At 41.1% G+C, this 17,011-nt stretch overlaps 1 protein-coding gene across 1 annotated transcript; it reads left to right on the top strand.

Moving 5' to 3' along the window:
- Positions 1-210: 210 nt before the first annotated feature.
- Positions 211-16,747, top strand: mettl25 (methyltransferase like 25). The gene is made up of 12 exons (XM_022206723.2): positions 211-511; positions 2,124-2,306; positions 2,501-2,607; positions 2,704-3,276; positions 3,548-3,695; positions 6,267-6,361; positions 7,400-7,429; positions 7,979-8,052; positions 10,128-10,221; positions 10,644-10,718; positions 12,951-13,022; positions 16,040-16,747. The coding sequence occupies exons 1-12, from the start codon at positions 298-300 to the stop codon at positions 16,145-16,147; spliced, it is 1,773 nt and encodes a 590-aa protein (XP_022062415.2). The 5' UTR covers positions 211-297; the 3' UTR covers positions 16,148-16,747.
- Positions 16,748-17,011: the final 264 nt, after the last annotated feature.

The raw sequence follows: 17,011 nt of genomic DNA, 5'->3' as shown, positions 1-17,011 counted from the left end.
CTTTACATAATATTTTTCAGATTTCCTGACACTTGGCTGTTGAATATACCCCAATTTGTGTTATTATTAATAAAATTATTATTCTAAGAGAAATTTAAATTGTTATGTAAATTAGAAAAGAATACTATTTGCATGTCGTGTTTATGTTTTCATACATATATTTAAAAACAAAAACAATAAATAAATAAATCCTGTAAATCATCGAGCATTTTTTTTCGATTGCTCCTGCCTTGCCGTTCCTCTCCACTACTCGACTTGCATGTTTCACTCAGTTCCTCCTCAGAGAGCTTTTTCAACATGAAACCCTCCTCGTTCAGCCTCACGGAAATTCACCGACGGATAGACGAAGTGAAGCGGTTTCTTTCTAGGACACTAGACATCGCAAACGCTCACACGGTGGACTTTTATACTCAGGATGTGTGGAGTCGCTTCATGGCGCTGCGGCCGGAGGAGGTTCTGTTAGCCGTGAGCCGCAGCGAGCAGCAGGGGGAGCCGCAGCACGTAGGAACCGGTAGAGAACCACCACCAACAACAACACAGGAACATTTAGAGAGTTCTATATTTTAAAAGTGTACTAGTATCCTGTTGATAGGTTATAAGTCTTTAATTCAAATAGTGCAAACTTCCTTTAATAGTCCTACAAACGTGAGGGGGAATTGGGTTAAGACGCTAACCCGGAAGAAGTTCTGATATTATTATTGTTGTTGTTGTTGTTGTTGTTGTTATTAATATTATACATGTTATCTTTTCATTTGTAATTTCGTTTCAGTCCATAAATTCTAAACTGACTGGCAATAATCAAACCTTAAACCAAAAAATCTATTTAAAAAACTAATTGCATGTGCTATGTAACATTATTGTCGCAGTTTAAGTAAGAGCAACTTAAAAAATTGCACGCAAAAAATGCTGATAAATAACTGAAACACTTCTTTTTGTTTAGGTTGATGTTTTCTTTTATTGGGCTGCACGTAACAGAGTTACAAAATTCTGATTAGGGCCTTATATTATTTCAATCCAGACCTCTTGAGGGCTGCCTCTCTTTCCACAATGTGAGAATCTTCGGCTTTTTCTTGTCATACATGATAACAAATTAAATACATTTATGCAGTGATATGGTAGTTGGACCAAACAAGCTTTCTGAAGATGTTACTTTGGAAGGTTTGTGCACGGCATTTGACCTAATATTGTATGAAATATTCAAAAATGGAATTGGCAGGTAGTGAAAGGGAGATTTGTTAAAGTTTTGATGAATTTTCGACCAACACTTAGAATTTCTCGTTACAAATAGAGAGCAGGGACTCAGAATGAGCCTTTGGGAAGTAGCTGGACATGACATTAAGCATATTGGATCCATGTACAGTAAACCAATCTGTTATCTTATTTGACAGAAATGTATGCATTTTCCTGTTATTTTTAACCACTTCTATTGAGCTTAAGTAAATGAAACCCCCATTAACAAAGCGTATTTTCCGTCCTTATCATTTTGACGCTGATGCTTTTCCTTTGGCGCTGGCTTGAACGTCTTTCGGCGGGCGCCAAGAATTCTTCCATCCAGGAATAACCCTGGAAAGGATAAACACCAGATAAAGGGGGTTTTCACAGCTTGGCAATGGCTGTTTTAATTAAGTACACTTCTAATCTTCGTGATCAAATATTTTGAATGGATGATGACTTTAAAATTATCTAATGTAAAGGGTCTCCCAAATTGCGAAGACAAACATTCTGTACCTCGAGCGTCATCAAACCCAGCAGCATATTTTGGCATTGTTTGCCACATTTTTGATTTCATTTATTTTTTCAGGACACAGAAACAGTTTTTTTGGGCACTCAGATTTGGTAGAAAGCGGTTCCAATGAAAACACAGTCACAGTGGTGAGATCTGTGGACTATCCAAATGTCGCAGGGATATTGTTTCTGGAAAGCAGCTTTAAAATATGATTCTTCAGTGCTGAAAGTAGTGCAAACGATATCGCATTCACCTCCTTTGTAGTGGGATGACAGTGTTAAGCCAAAGTAAAGTTAAAGGAAAAAGAAAAAAGCGAACTAATTACTTAGATTAACCTAAAAATCAACTCAGTTTTGTGCAGCTTTGCCTAAGTTTCGATATCTGTCTCCTTAAACAGAGCCTTCCCGGACCACGTTCGGGTTTTGCCGTGATTCCAACCGGCTGGTTGATATTCGTGAACTTTTGCAGGCGGCCAAAGCTCACTCTCTGCCTGGCCTTGGAGTCTGCATGAGCAGGGATGAGCTACTGCAGGACCTCAAAGAGAACAGGCCCCACTCTGGCATCCCACCAGCAGGGACAGGTAGGGGAGAATGAACGCTCCGCTCGCTTTGTTTCATGCTGAGAAAAGGAAACCAGTCAAGGATTGTTCAGGAACCATAACTGGGGATGTTGTCATGGGTTTGATTTATAGCCTTTGTAATGTACACCGTGAGCGAATGTGACATTGAGTTTTGAGTGTTCCTTAGAAAACATGGATACTTGCGTCAAACCCAGGTGCTGATCTGGAGCCAGATGAGTTCATGAACTTGAAGAAATCCCATGAAGTCCAGTCCATGTCTGAGGTCGTGGCTAGTTTGGCCCATCACTGTGGAGTCCAGCAGGTAGAGGAACATTTAGGAGACACTTCACTGACTTTTCTTGCTCATAGCTGCTGTGCAAAGCAACTCTTAAGGTCTATTTCCCTTTTCATCACCCAGGTGATAGATGTGGGCTCAGGCAAAGGCTACTTGAGCTCCTTCCTGTCTCTTCAGTACAACCTTCGGGTGTATGGCATCGACTCCTCCAGCACTAACACTCATGGTGCTCAGGAGAGGAACAGGAAGCTGAAGAAGTTCTCCAGGGCGTACCAGAAACACACCAAAGCAGCAGAGACACAAGTCGAGGCCACACATTCACCTCAGGAGGAGTCGGCAGAAATAAAACCTGGGCTGAACGGAGATGATGATGTTTTATATGGTGTCGGGGCAGGAAATGAGTCACGGGAGGAGGTGTTAATCGGCTCGTCAGATGTCAACCCGGCAGCGGAAAGGCGTTCAGAGCTAAACCCAGAAACAGAGGAGCTATTCCTCAGTGCCCTATCGCTGGATGTGATTCAGGCTCCCAGAGTTCCCCCAAGTCAACTCAGCGCTGAGGAGAGAGAGAGGAGGAAGAGGGAGAACCTGGAGAGGAAAGCTCAGAGGAGAACAGACAGCACCGGCGCTGTGTTTTCACCACTCACATCTTACGTTACTGCGGAAACAGAGCTCCGAGAGCTCATCAACGAGCTGGAGGTGAGCAGAAGGAGAGACAGAAACAGAACAATGTGTGTTGGGTTGTGGTGCAGCTAGGAGGGAATCTATACAGTGTAGTGGCAAAGATTCCCACAGCAGCTCCTAAAATTACAAGTCAGTCCCAACGGCTGGAGTTTGCATTACTGGAGCGAGTGTGGGATGTGAGTTAGTGCCAACGCTGCAGCACGTCATCATCGATAAATTTTCCCATTGATCCCCAGCCCTCCTTTCCACCTCTGTTTCTGTTCTGTCTGATTTCTCCAAACTCCAGGACGCCGTCGTGGTCGGCCTGCACACGTGTGGCGACTTGGCGCCGAGCACGCTGAGGATGTTTGTGGCGAAGCCGGAGCTCTCCGCAGTCTGCAGTGTGGGCTGCTGCTATCACCTGCTGTCTGAAGAGTTTGACCCTGTTAGACGGGGTAACCACAGACACACACACAAACACAAACACACCAAACACTGGCATTGACTCAACCAGCAATACAAAGTGTTTTTGTGTGTTGGAAAGTACATTCTCCACATCCACACTTTTTTTGTTTCTGTTGTTCACAGAGCTCTCAGTGTTATTTTTTTTCCTGCCCTTCTCTTTCTTTTTCCCATGATCCCATCTCAGACACCTGCAACGTCCACTTTATCGCTCCGATCCTATCTGAACTGAAATATCGTCTTTCCACATAAAACGACATAAACACTTATAATCATATTTTATAGTAAACAAGTCAAATGTTCCGCTGAGAGTCTGGCGGCTCGGCCAAGTTAGCCTTCTGGAAATTGAGTTGAGCTCAAAACCCCCCCTGTTAGAATCATTAGAGTGGATTTATGGATTTAGGATGACTGTTTAAGGCCGCTGAAAATTAGATTATTTTTTTACCTTTTTATTTAGAATCATTAGATAGAGACTGATTCTGCAGCTAGCATGCAGTATTTCATCTTTACTGTTTAACAAGCTGAACTTCCACATTGAAGAGGCTGTTTGTCATTCTCTGCTGTTTCTTCAAGTTGACAGCAACGCAGGTGCCAAAGCGCAGGATCATAGACTGATATCATCCCTGTTTCAGATATTCCTTCACTCTCGCGGTTTACGAGGTATGAAATCGTCTACATGTGTCTTCATGCTATGACTGTAGCCTCTGCATATCTACAAGAGAGAACCTTCGCTACAGTTGATACACTATCGCGTCATCGCTTGTTAACGGCGTGACCTTCGACTCTCACGTCATCGGGGCCCATCGCAGCGTCAGCCAAGGAAAATGATATCATGACAGCTGATTGAAAACACTCCTCTCTGCATTGGTTTCTCGGGCCTGATCTTTTAAAGAAACGAACAAAGGCCTTCACTTGCGCTCTCTTTCACTCCCCTGTTGGCCTTACAGTGCCGTCTGGGCTGCAGGCCAGCTCCTGTGGTGGCCTGTCTCACCCTAAAAGGAGCTGAAGAGCTGAAAGAAGGCAGTTATACATTTATATCATCTGCCAATTCCTTAAGTGCAGCATCCATGTCTTGTAATTCATGAGTCTAAATTCATTCTATTTACTAACAACAGCAACAGAGATGAGCACAAACAGGCGTCTAAGACCTAAAACCAGCGTATTTCTGAGTCTATGTGTCCAATCACACAAGGATATGAGAAATATTTGTCTATCTGACTTTTAGTGTATTTACATGGCCACTTCAGATGTGAGCTCTTTGGCCAGCACTAGTCTGGCCTCTATAAACAGCTCTGTGTACGCACTGTAATCTGCTCTTCAGGCAGAGGAAAGGCTTGTCTGCTTCAATTGCCTCCGTGTCAGCAGCCATGTGCCAGGGAGAAGTGAAGCTAATGCGACTGCTAACATGTTAGCGTGCCCAGAGAGCCCAACCATCCACAGCTGCACATGTTATTAGTGCTTCCTTTGACTGTATCCCTCTGGATTCACTGTTCTTTGGCCTCAGCCATTGACCCTTTTAGAAATGACATGAAAAGGATGGCAGGCTGTCAAGTAGACACACTCAGTACCCTCCCATTGGGAGTCTGTGTGTGTTTGTGAGCGCTAAGAACCGCTATGGTTAGAAATATGTGAATCACGTTGCTGTTTTTTCTCATACCAGTAATCAGAGGTCAGTAACTGTGACACTGTGAGGCAAAAATATTTAAATATTTACTTTGATTTTTCTTTGTATTGTTCGTTAATGGCAATGATTGACATTTTGGGAAATTCTCTGGTGTGATTTCCTGCTGAGAGTTAGATGAGAAGATGAGCTACTTTCATGTATATGATAAATATGAACCCACAGGCCTTATATGGCTAACTTCGGGTTGCACAACAGGGGGAAACATATGGCTAGCAGCATCCCTAAATCTGATTATTAATATGTGTCATTTGTTAAACTGTACAAATGATAAAAATTCATCAAAATGAATGTTATTGCAATGAATGTGTTGCTGTTTCACTTTATATGCTAAACTAAGATAACCGGTTGCAAGGTTATAGCAGCAACTGTATATCAAAGATACTGTCTGATAAGTGAAACCAATGCCAAAGGATCTTAAACTTGCATTTAACAACCAGCAGGGGGCGACTACTCTGGTTGCGAAGTCTGATTGTATAGAAGTCGAGGGGAAAAAGGTGGTTTTTCTCACTTGATTTGTTGCCTCATCAAACTTTTTACTAATGTGTTTATGGACTCAAAAGGTAATTTCAACACTTTATGAATACAACATGATGCTCATTTTGTCAGTGATGGTCCCACTTAGGGGAAAATAGACAATATGTTTAGGGTAGGATTACCTCATGGTTGACTGGTTGTTCCCCCTCTTTTCAGATTTAATGAACAGACAGTATATCTACAGTAAACTGGAATAAGAAAACTCAGGCAAACTGGAACCAGGTTATTTCAATAGCTGTTCAAACCCATTTCAGATAATCTAAAACACCGCCTCACCTCTCAGTCCCAATCGACCAAACTGTTCAGTCCTTTTTTCTTCTGTTTCCACTGTGTGTTCCCTCCACAGAGTGTTCGCACGGCTTGTGTGGCTTCCCTCTGAGTCAGTATCTCCGCGACCAGTCCTGGTTCTGTGGCAGGAATGCCAGGATGTCGGCGTGCTTGGTGAGCTTGGATGATACAAAAAAAATCTGTGTTGTCAGAGATGGTTTTGTTGCAACAACCTCTAACCGACAGTTAAGTAGGTTGTACACTGATGGGCCAAAACAATTTTGACCACCCACTGATGGAGCAGATAGTGTTGATTATCTCATTACAGTGCTGAATGCTAAGATGTGGGATGCACTGGATGGTAAGTGAACAGTGCGTTGGATATGAGAGAATCGGACAGATGGAAAGATATGAGCAAATTTTAGGATCTTTAGAGCAACGATGGAATGTTGTTCTTTGTTTGTATGTCTGATAAAATGCATTAATTTATTATGAGTAATAAATGAAACACAAAATTGCTGAAGATAAACAAACATCTCAGTCTATCTACAGTCGACTGCACAAATATCCACAGGAAATCAAACAGCTCTATTATTTAAAACACACCGTATGGACGAAAAATGTTGTTTTACGGCCTCTAACAACGGCATCTATTACCAGTTGCTCCCTCTGCTTCTCCTGCTCAGTTTGCCACATGTTTAGATTTTCCTTTGACTCCTTTAGCGATAATGGCATCTGTAATAAATGTAGTCTTTTCACAGCACTGGAGGTGAGGCTTACTGAATTGGAAGTGCGGCTCTGCACCGTGGAAAATGACCCATTAGCTGCGGTAGCTAATCAGGCCCCTGCAGCCGGTGTGGACCGACCCAGTGTAGCCCCCGTTAGCCGTCCCCCTGGTAATCAGGCGACGCAGACAATCTCAAAATGGCATTTCACTGACCGACCGATTCATCAGCCTATTGCTATTTCAGAGGCGGCGTCACTGAGTCATACTTGCTTTGGCGGCACACAAAGAGGCAACACGGTTTAGGGCAGGGCTGGTTCTAATGTTTTGGCTCCTGAGTGTAAGCAGGGAATGTGGATGAATAGTTTTGAAAAGAGTGCCCGGAATATTTTTTTCTTCTGTGTCTGCAGCTCATTTTATTTCCATGAAACACTCTGTCTTAACGCTTTGCCATTTTTCTTAAAAAAAAAAAAAAAAAAAAAAAACAGGCACTGGAGAGAGTTTCACTTGGCCAAGGGGTGAGTAAGATATGCATACAAATTTTAATAAATACCATAAAGTAGAAGTTATCATTGCACAAGAATGAGAATTGAATGTCTTTCTCATCAAAACAAATTCATCAACATATTTCAAACCACAAATATGGACGTCGACAATCACCCAGAACTGCGTTATCTTCATCACAGATCTCCTGCATGCATTCAAACAGTCGGCCTAATAATTCTGCTATTGTTTTAAGTCTGTGATTGACTACAGTGTATTTATTTGAAATGTGGAGCTCAGAGGCTCCGGGCCAAAGCTGTTACACGAAACCCGCAGCCATTAATATGGAATGTTTATAAATATTAATGCAATCACGGGAAGATTGATTACTTGCTGGAGCAGGGTCTGAATCTAAAAACAGGCTTGATTGCTTGCTAGTGTTGCATTAAGTTTAAAAAGTGTCAGAAATATTCATCAAGCGTTGGTAAACACGCTGGGTGAAGGGAATAAGAGACTTTTAATGTGAGAAATGCCATAAACTGCGTTAAATCAAGTCAAATAAATACCTTTTTCCTGTCCTGCAGATCCAGATGGAGTCTTTGTTCTACCGAGCAGTTCTGCATGTTATTTTGAGGGATCACTACAGCTCCTATAAAAGGTAATACACAGGAACTTGCATCTGGACTTCAATATGAGAAGCCACAGCGAGCGTCCAACACGTTAATTCTTTCCCAGAGCATTTGTGTTCCATCATTGTGTACAGGAACATGTGTATTTCATGAGAGTGATGGAGAACAGAACAGGCATGGGGGCTTCCATAGCAGTCCAGAGGGTTTGTTTTCTTTGTTCTGACCCAGAAAGGAAAAGTTTTCATTTCTGGTTTATTTGGCTTCCAAATGAACCACGACTTGCGAACAAAAGTCATATGCACTCAGTGGTACACCGGGTTTTGGTACACTGCCAAGTCAGACCTAATGAATTCTAGACCTGAGTGATGAAAAACAAAGATTAGTTAATGGAGAGAACATTAATTGACTAGAGTGTTGACAGTTAGTCATTTAAGTATTTTATTCAAATGACTACAGACATGCCAGTGGCCACATGAGGCTGCACTTAGGACTGTGTTGGTTTGAGCTAAATGCTAACAACGTGTTCACAATGTCACTGCTAACACCCGGATGTTCATGTTAACCATGTTTGCCATTTTAATGTACAGTGTTAGCATTCTGACATTTACGTTTAGCACTAAATACAAAGATATTTGGTCAAAAGTTACCAAAGTGTTGATCAAGAGTATGACCTGATGATGGGACTGAAGCTGGGGTCTGTAAAGTCTAACACTGTGGGGGCAAAGCTTAGAAGAACGGGATCCCATTATCTCTTCTTTTTAGTTTTCTCACTTGGTTTTGCTCAATTCCTGCCTGCCTGTACCATGATTGTGATATTTTGTTTCATAGTCACATGAGAAATGAGCCAAAAATGCTGCTTGACATATCTTCAGACTGCACGAAATACATAAAAAAGGCCCATCATGAGGACTTTATTAGACCTGGGAAAATGGCAAAAACCATGAAATACCAAAAACATATTGTATTTCCAAACTGCCTCTTTAACTGAAAATTATATTTAGGCTATTCTATATGATCTCCTTTTATAGCTAGTGTAATATTTTTCCAGTGACCCCCTAGTAAGACCTTCCTCCCTCCTTTCTGAGCTAGAGAAGAGGTGAGACCATCAGAGCTGTTCCAATTCATCCTGAGGGGAACATGAATGCATCAGGTTTCACAGCAATGCACCGGATAGCTGTTGTGACACTTCAGTAACAACCAAAAATATCAGCTTGCTGGTGGCGACTGAGTAAACGCCGGGAGATCACTAAAGTCACCAGAATGTATCCTCTGGGAACTGTGAATGTTCCTATAAACATTCAGAGCAATCTGTGCAGCAGCTTTGAGTTATTTCAGTCTGGACCAAAGCGATGGACTGACCTGTTAGAGCCATGAGACTACCTTTTCTTTAAAAAGAGGTGAGCTGTTGCCTGAAGAAATGTGAGACAAAGGTGCTAAATATGGGCCCAAATATCAGAGCATAATGCCATGAAGCACAAAGATAAATGTTCTGGATTATGCATTTCAAGCATTATGAAACCTGTGTTTGTGCTCTGATTGAGCATTTTACATTTTAACACTCTCTTGAATTCAACATCTCCAAAAATCAATTAGTAAAATTGACTTTATGCTCATGTAATACAAATTAAAATATGTAAGCACCACTCAGACTTCAGTTTGCCTTTGGTTCACTTTGCCATGTAATCCTTCCCATACATGAATAACTTCTGCTTTACACCCATAAAAATGTAAATTTTCAGCCAGTTTATGTGTGTCAAACAGAAGTTATCTCTTTGATTTCATGTGCCTGACCTAAATGAAAAATAGAACAAAATTCTGCAGATTCAATGAGCCCCTATCAAATGTTCTTACTACAGACACAATCAAAGATTCATAAATAAAACAGAATTGCCTTATCCCTGCTGCCCTATGACCTTAAGTAGATCACCATTGAATATCCATTAGTTTTCCCCAACTGCAGCTATTCCTCATTGTTTAGTCCTGTTGAAGTGCTGGCTCAGGTGTGATGTAAGGGAAAAAAACACAGCACGAGAGTGAAGGTTTATTTCACCGAGCAGAAATGTGATGTTCAGGAACTAAGAAAAAATGCATGTTTGTTCCACAGTGAAAAGCGAGTTGGGAATGTGTACTCCAAGACTAAAACATTTGTGGACTACGTTCATCGAGCTCTACGCAGACTGGAGCTGGATGAATCAAAGGTGAGCAGCAGAATGTGACAGTCGTCTTACGGCATCTTCCAGAAAGTGTGGAAAGCACAGAAAAACAAACACAGCTACATGGCCCAAATACAGTTAGGAAAACATGTCACGCATCCTTCTCCAGTCTCAGCTTCAGCTCTTTATTTAGAACCTCCAGCTACATGTCAGTTTAGTAAACTATACAGGTGCTCTCCTGGTTGAGGATGTTGCCAGGCACCAGCATGTTGAAAAGTTTATCATCTGGTTGCCCGGTGTAATCATGGGAATGGAGATGACGTATTTTCTGTCTGTTTTATGTTTCCCACAACTCCTGAACACCATAAACCATTTTCTGTTTCTTCTTCCACTTCAGATCTTCCTCACACTTTCCTCCATATTCATCTTGTGACTCACAGACATGTAACCTCACTCTCTCTCTTCAGCTTTCAGACAGCGACATCCAGAATTACCACGACACGTACAGCGTGAGGATGGATGAGATGCATGCCTTTAACATGGTACGTCTTCACTGTGTTTTAATGAATATGAAAAATCTGAAACACCCGTCTGAGTGCAGCATCGAGGGTTGTAATTAAATGGGGGAGACGCATTGCCCCCTGATTTATAGATAGGCTCAAAATACCTCCCTAGTATAGTAGCTGTGTTTCCTGATATACTTTTATGCATGTGTCATATTTTCAATGCAGCTCAAAAGTTTTATTCTTGCTTGAGGTGTCTTTTTTTTACTTTCTTGAAAAAGAGTTAATGTGTGCAATGTGAGACTGAATGACCTTTTCTGTGTACATACACTCAACAAAAATATAAATGCAACACTTTTTTTTTGCTCCCATTTTTATGAGATGAACTCAAAGACCTAAAACTTTTCCACATACACAATATCACCATTTCTCTCAAATATTGTTCACAAATCTGTGACAGTGACCACTTCTCCTTTTCTGAGATAAACCATCCCACCTCACAGGTGTGCCATATCAAGATGCTGATTAGACACCATGATTAGTGCACAGGTGTGCCTTAGACTGCCCACAATAAAAGGCCAGTCTGAAAGGTGCAGTTTTATTACACAGCACAATGCCACAGATGTGGCAAGATTTGAGGGAGTGTGCAGTTGGCATGCTGACAGCATCCCCCCCCCCCCCCCCCCCCCATAAAACAAAACTGCACCTTTCGGAGTGGCCTTTTATTGTGGGCAGTCTAAGGCACACCTGTGCACTAATCATGGTGTCTAATCAGCATCTTGATATGGCACACCTGTGAGGTGGGATGGATTATCTCATCTTAGATCTTTGAGTTCATCTCATAAAAAATAGGAGCAAAGACAAAAGTATTGCATTTATATTTTTGTTTAGTGTATATCCAGACAAACATTTTAGCTCGTATGACTGATCAGCTGCTTTGTCTCCAGACAGCACAAAACATTGGTAATCAGTATTGGTAATACCAGCTAACATCAAAGAGCAATTAGAATTTTCCCGATTTAAAACAAGTCCTATAAACCTCCCTCCATTTTTCTCTTGGTGACAGACAACGTTTTGTTGCTTTTTACTTAATCTCAGAGTGTTTTTTAGCTGCTTTAGCCTCCAACTTTTTCTACTCCTTTTATTTCAACCATAGATAACATAGCTATCTTCTTATGAAAGCACACAGCATAGTTTATTCACCCTAAAGCAGTTAATGAAAACAAGCTTAATTCGTATTTCAGTTTTAATGTGACATTTTGACAGTTTTCTTCGAATTTGCTTGAAAACATAGCCGTTGTAAAAGCCATTCCTCGATAGCTGTGAGCTCAATCAATGTCAAACATCTGCATTCAAATGTATTGAAAAGAAGAAAACCGAGCAGGCCACAGCACTGTCAGTTGTCATGTTTTTTTTAAAACGATCATTTGAATGTTTCTGAATGTTGCATAGCCAAAACGTTCTTTCGTGCTGCCACAGCGCTGTGCAGAATGGTTTAGCTGCACCTCATTATCGTTCTGCTTTAGGCGAAAAACTAGACTGGACTATGCTAAGTGCAGGAAGCAGCAATGGCGTTTCCTCAAAATAGCAATGAGAGGACTGACTTGTTTCAACATTTGCATGGAGGGAGGCAAGCACTGCTGATAAATTGTCTAATTCACTGATAAAAATAGTGGTCAGCCTTAATTTGCAATGCAAACCTTTGGCAAACTTGAAGTATTCAGTGTGGTAGGTTGTTCACCCAGAGGTTTATCCGAGTGAAGGGCTTATACCCACAGTCTGCATCTGGTGAGTCACACTAGATCCCCCTAATGTTGACTCCATGGTTACTACCTTGGTGGCATCTTTATATCTCATCCCATGGTGCTGCTTCCACCACATCAACCTGTTTCAACTCTGTCGAACATTTTCATTCCCGTTAAATGCCAATGAATTACACACCATCAAATGAGTCTGTGGGGAAATAATGGAGCAATGACTGTACAGCACGGGAAGAAAAACAGCCTCTGGTTTTCTCTGAGGCCATTAATTGTGGTGTCGAACAGGATACCAATTTTCTTTCATGATATAAACCAGTAAAGTGGTGTTTGGGGATCGCCCACGAGCTACTGGGAAGACACGAGTCACAGTGGGGTTTCGGTGTGTTTCCAGAATGAAGAGCAATCTAAGAGAAACGGCTTTGTTCCAGAGAGATGGTCTTTGTGGAAAAACACAGATATCAAAGACAATAAATTATTGAAAGTAATCTTTTTCTTTCATGTCTTTGTGTAGCTGAAGGTGACCTTGGCTCCCTGTATTGAAGGCCTGATCCTCCTTGATCGCCTCTGCTACCTGAAAGAACAGGTAAATTCACTGGAGTCAGAGCACTCTCATCATCAAGATGTCAAATAAAAGCTACATGATTTCAGTTTGGCAGTGGGCTGTACTTGAGAACAAAAATACACATCAGTCACACTGAAGGACAGAAGGTCTAAATATTAAAGCATCCACTCAAATCCACATAGAATATTACTTGGAACGGAAACAAAAAATACAACCAGTGAACAGAAATGTACTAGAAGCACCAGAACCACATGTGTTTCAGTTGGACTTTGCTTGTACAGCTTGTTGATTGGGATTTAAATTTTACATCTCAGGTGATGAAAGCACAGAAATCTCAGCTGAAATCTAAAAACCTTTTTTTTTTTTTAAATTCAAACCACTGACACTGTATTATAATCATAGGTGTCGGCTAAATTAAATCCAGCCTGCAATTTATCGTTGCATGCTTCCGCAGCCAAACACAACACGCTAATCTTCAGCCTGAGTCGCTGTGATGAGATACACACGATCCGAATGCTTTGAAGTTCTGATTGCGTGTGATTGTGTGTCAGATGGACTTCCATAATAGGGTCACGTAATCAAACTATGTAACATCAAGAGCAGTGGTCAGCTTTGAGGGATCTCAGTGGAGGAGGAGCGAAGGAGGGGAAGGAGGAGGTGATGGATGTATGCTAACATGATCCATGTGATGATAAGTGCGCTGAAGCATGTTCAGTCTTAAACAATCATAGAAATGCACACAGATTATGTGTACAGTTTGGTGTGTTTCCTTTGAGTCTTCAGGGCCCTGATGTTGAAACAGTGATGCGCCTATTGAACAATGTATATTCTGTTTCAGTGTGGCTGTATCGTCCACATTGGGTCGTTTAACAGACATGGAAGGGTTAAAGCATGTGTTTGTGGAGCAAAATCTTTAGGAACAAACTCAAAGGACTTTATTCCTCATACTACCAAAGAAAATAGAGTTGCTAAGGTCGTTTTAAGAGATGATAATGTTGGTTATTTGGTCTCATAACTAAGCAACCTAGGGGACTTTTGTGCAGACATTTCTAAAACAATGAATCCTGATAACTTTGAAAATTTTAATTCAGAATATTAAATTGCCACAACAGACAGACAAACCTGAAGCAGTATCCTTCAGTATTGTGTTGATTAGCATGAAGCAAGATGCATTGGAGGGAAGAGCTCCACTCTGACTGTGGTAGAGCAGGGATTTCTCCAGTTCTCCTGATGGTTTGCCTCCTCCAAATACCGCAGTACAGAAATGTATTTATCATATAAACAGTATAGACAGGCAAGCAGACCATTACAACTGCTTGTTGTATCATTTTTGCGTTACTCCACGCTAATCATCTGAGATGCGGTGTTATCTAATTACCGAGTTAACACTAGAACCCTACACATGTCCGCATAAATCCTTTTCCGACAAGGAGAACATACACAAGGTCCTTTTTTATGCTGCTTATTAAAATATCACCACAAAACCAACAGCAGAGTGAGTGAAAACCTTCCAGAAGAGGTCCTCAAAGACTCCAGGTGCCTCTCCAGTTGAATAATCCCAAAAACCTGAAGAATAGCAATCCCATCATCCTCTTTGTCTTTGTCCAGGCTAAACGAAGACTAATGAACAGGGTAAACAAAATACCTGCCGAACATGAGCCATTATAGCATCATCATAGTCAGCATGTTAGCACGCTGAGCACTGAGCTTATAGAAATGCAGCAATTAGTGATTTCTAATTTGTTGCCATCCCACCTGGTGAAACGGATGTATGATGGAATGCTCCCTGCTTCAGTCCAGAGGAACAGGTTGTCATAATTAAGAGATTTTAAGACTATATAAAATAACAAGGCACTAAAGCACTTCAATGGTTAATCGTGTAGGTTAATATATTTATTTTCCTACTCTCAATGCAGCTGCTTATTTCTAATGTGAAAGCTGCACAGTAAAGCTTTTCAACTTCAGACTTCATACATTTAAAAATTACATTTAAGACACAATCCGATAATGAAGGATCTGTGACGTTCACTTCAGTTTTAGGGCAAATCAAAGTGAAATGAAAGCTATTGATTGTATATTCTCTGTGCTCAATTCCAATAGACGAATCAATTTTCTAATCTGTGCTCTATTACCACCAATACCAGCAGTGCTAAAAAGACTTGGCAGCACGTAAAAACCTATTTCTGCATTTTCTGCATCACCAATTGAATGAATGCAGGGTTCCATGGCAATTTGATGCATACAGTTTGCCGCACCACCGCACGACTTTGTTTACTGAAATAGCACACAGCTCAGCAGGTTTGCAGATATAAAATATTCCTTCAGCTGAGAATCTGTGTCACTCAAAAGAATATCATCAGGAAGGGAATTAGTGGAAAGAGGGCACTTGTTACTGCCAGTCGTGCAGCATCGGTTTCCATGGTGATCTAGCAGGTTAAAAGAGCGCCAGTTTCATTACACTGGAAACTCTGATTTTAGGTCCAACACACCTTGCTAACCCATTAATCTCAAACCTCTGCAAAGCTTCCATAGCAGGGAATTAGATCTAAGTAATATCTGATATTAGCAGTACCACATTAGATTTATCTATTGTCCTTTAATTGTTTATATTCAGTTTAACTTGAAGCAAAAGGAGCTAATTTAGGGTATTAAAATGTGGGGTGACTCTCCTAAAATGATACTTGCACGGACTGAAGCCAGAATAACTGGTGGTTTTCCTGTTCCTCTCATTCTTCTCACATAAAATACAGCCTCTTAGCATTAGTTTCACTGTACAGCCAAGCAGCTACCTACCAGGGAAGACAAACTATTTCTTTCACGTGAACACGAGTCCACCTTAGACAACATTTTCACAGATATTTCTTCTCTGGAGATTCTGTGGAGAAAACCTAAAGAGAGAAAACATCATAGAGCAGAAGACAGCCGCAGACACCAAGCCAAACTGGGAGGAGAAGCGAGATTTTTTTATTTCCATGTGTTTTTTATTCAGTTATGCTGGGCCTTATTGTTTTATGATCATGTGTCTTTGTGTGCTGCAGGAGGATGTATCACTCTCTGCGCTGGTGCAACTGTTCGACCCCCTGCTGTCACCGAGATGTTACGCTGTCGTCGGACTCAAGAGTTATGGAAAGAGAATAACAAGCTGAAGAACTCGTACATGTGCACATTATTATAATGCAGTGATTCAGGGTTCATGCTGACACACAATCACATCAGTAATTACACTTTAAAACTGATTGTAATACGAATACATTCTCACCTGCTTGTTTTAATTATAGGTCTGATTTTATCTACATTTTATAATTTATTTATACAGTTTCTACTTCAGTGACATCATGTTTTGGTTGATATACTTTACTGTTAAGGGAAAAAAAGTATCTGAAGTATTTCCAGTTCTTAGTCCTTGACCTTGAGGTCGTCACATGAAAACTCAGGCTTTCAAACACCTGGAAAAACTGTCTGGCCTGCTTGATTGAATTACATCTATTGCAGCCTTTTGTCTTTATGTTTGAGTGACTCTTGAGAAAACACTTGTTTTCATGGGCCATTTAGGGAGCGAGGGGCATTGTGGGATTTAGGGGGACTTGGATCCCCCCCGGCAGGTCTGGAAATCCCATGTCTAGGCTCCCAAACTGGAGGAAGTCGGGAAAACGACGGACAGGGCAAGAGGCGCCCTTGAATCCTTTTTCAGTCGTTTCTTCTGTTTTGTTGTGCCTTTGGTCGTTTAATAAATCATGCTCTTCTAACATGTTTGGAAACAAATATTTAGTTTTGAGGACATGCATGATTTACAATGGTGAGAATTACACTAAAGCCGATAGAAAACAGATGGAAAAACGGGAGATTTTGGCCACCTGTAGCACCAAATTATGTTACACTGGAACTGTTGCAGACTGCATTTATGAATGAAAATATACTATTTGAAAAATGTGACATTTTTATAATTAATTTACAGGTACTTGGGTCTAAAGATGATGCTCACTTGTGGAAGATTTCACAGTATTTTACAC

Source organism: Acanthochromis polyacanthus, chromosome 1 (genome assembly GCF_021347895.1).
Source record: "Acanthochromis polyacanthus isolate Apoly-LR-REF ecotype Palm Island chromosome 1, KAUST_Apoly_ChrSc, whole genome shotgun sequence".
In the NCBI taxonomy this organism is placed as follows: domain Eukaryota; kingdom Metazoa; phylum Chordata; class Actinopteri; family Pomacentridae; genus Acanthochromis; species Acanthochromis polyacanthus.
Note: the sequence above shows the minus strand (reverse complement) of the source record. Positions and strands in the feature narration are given on the sequence as shown.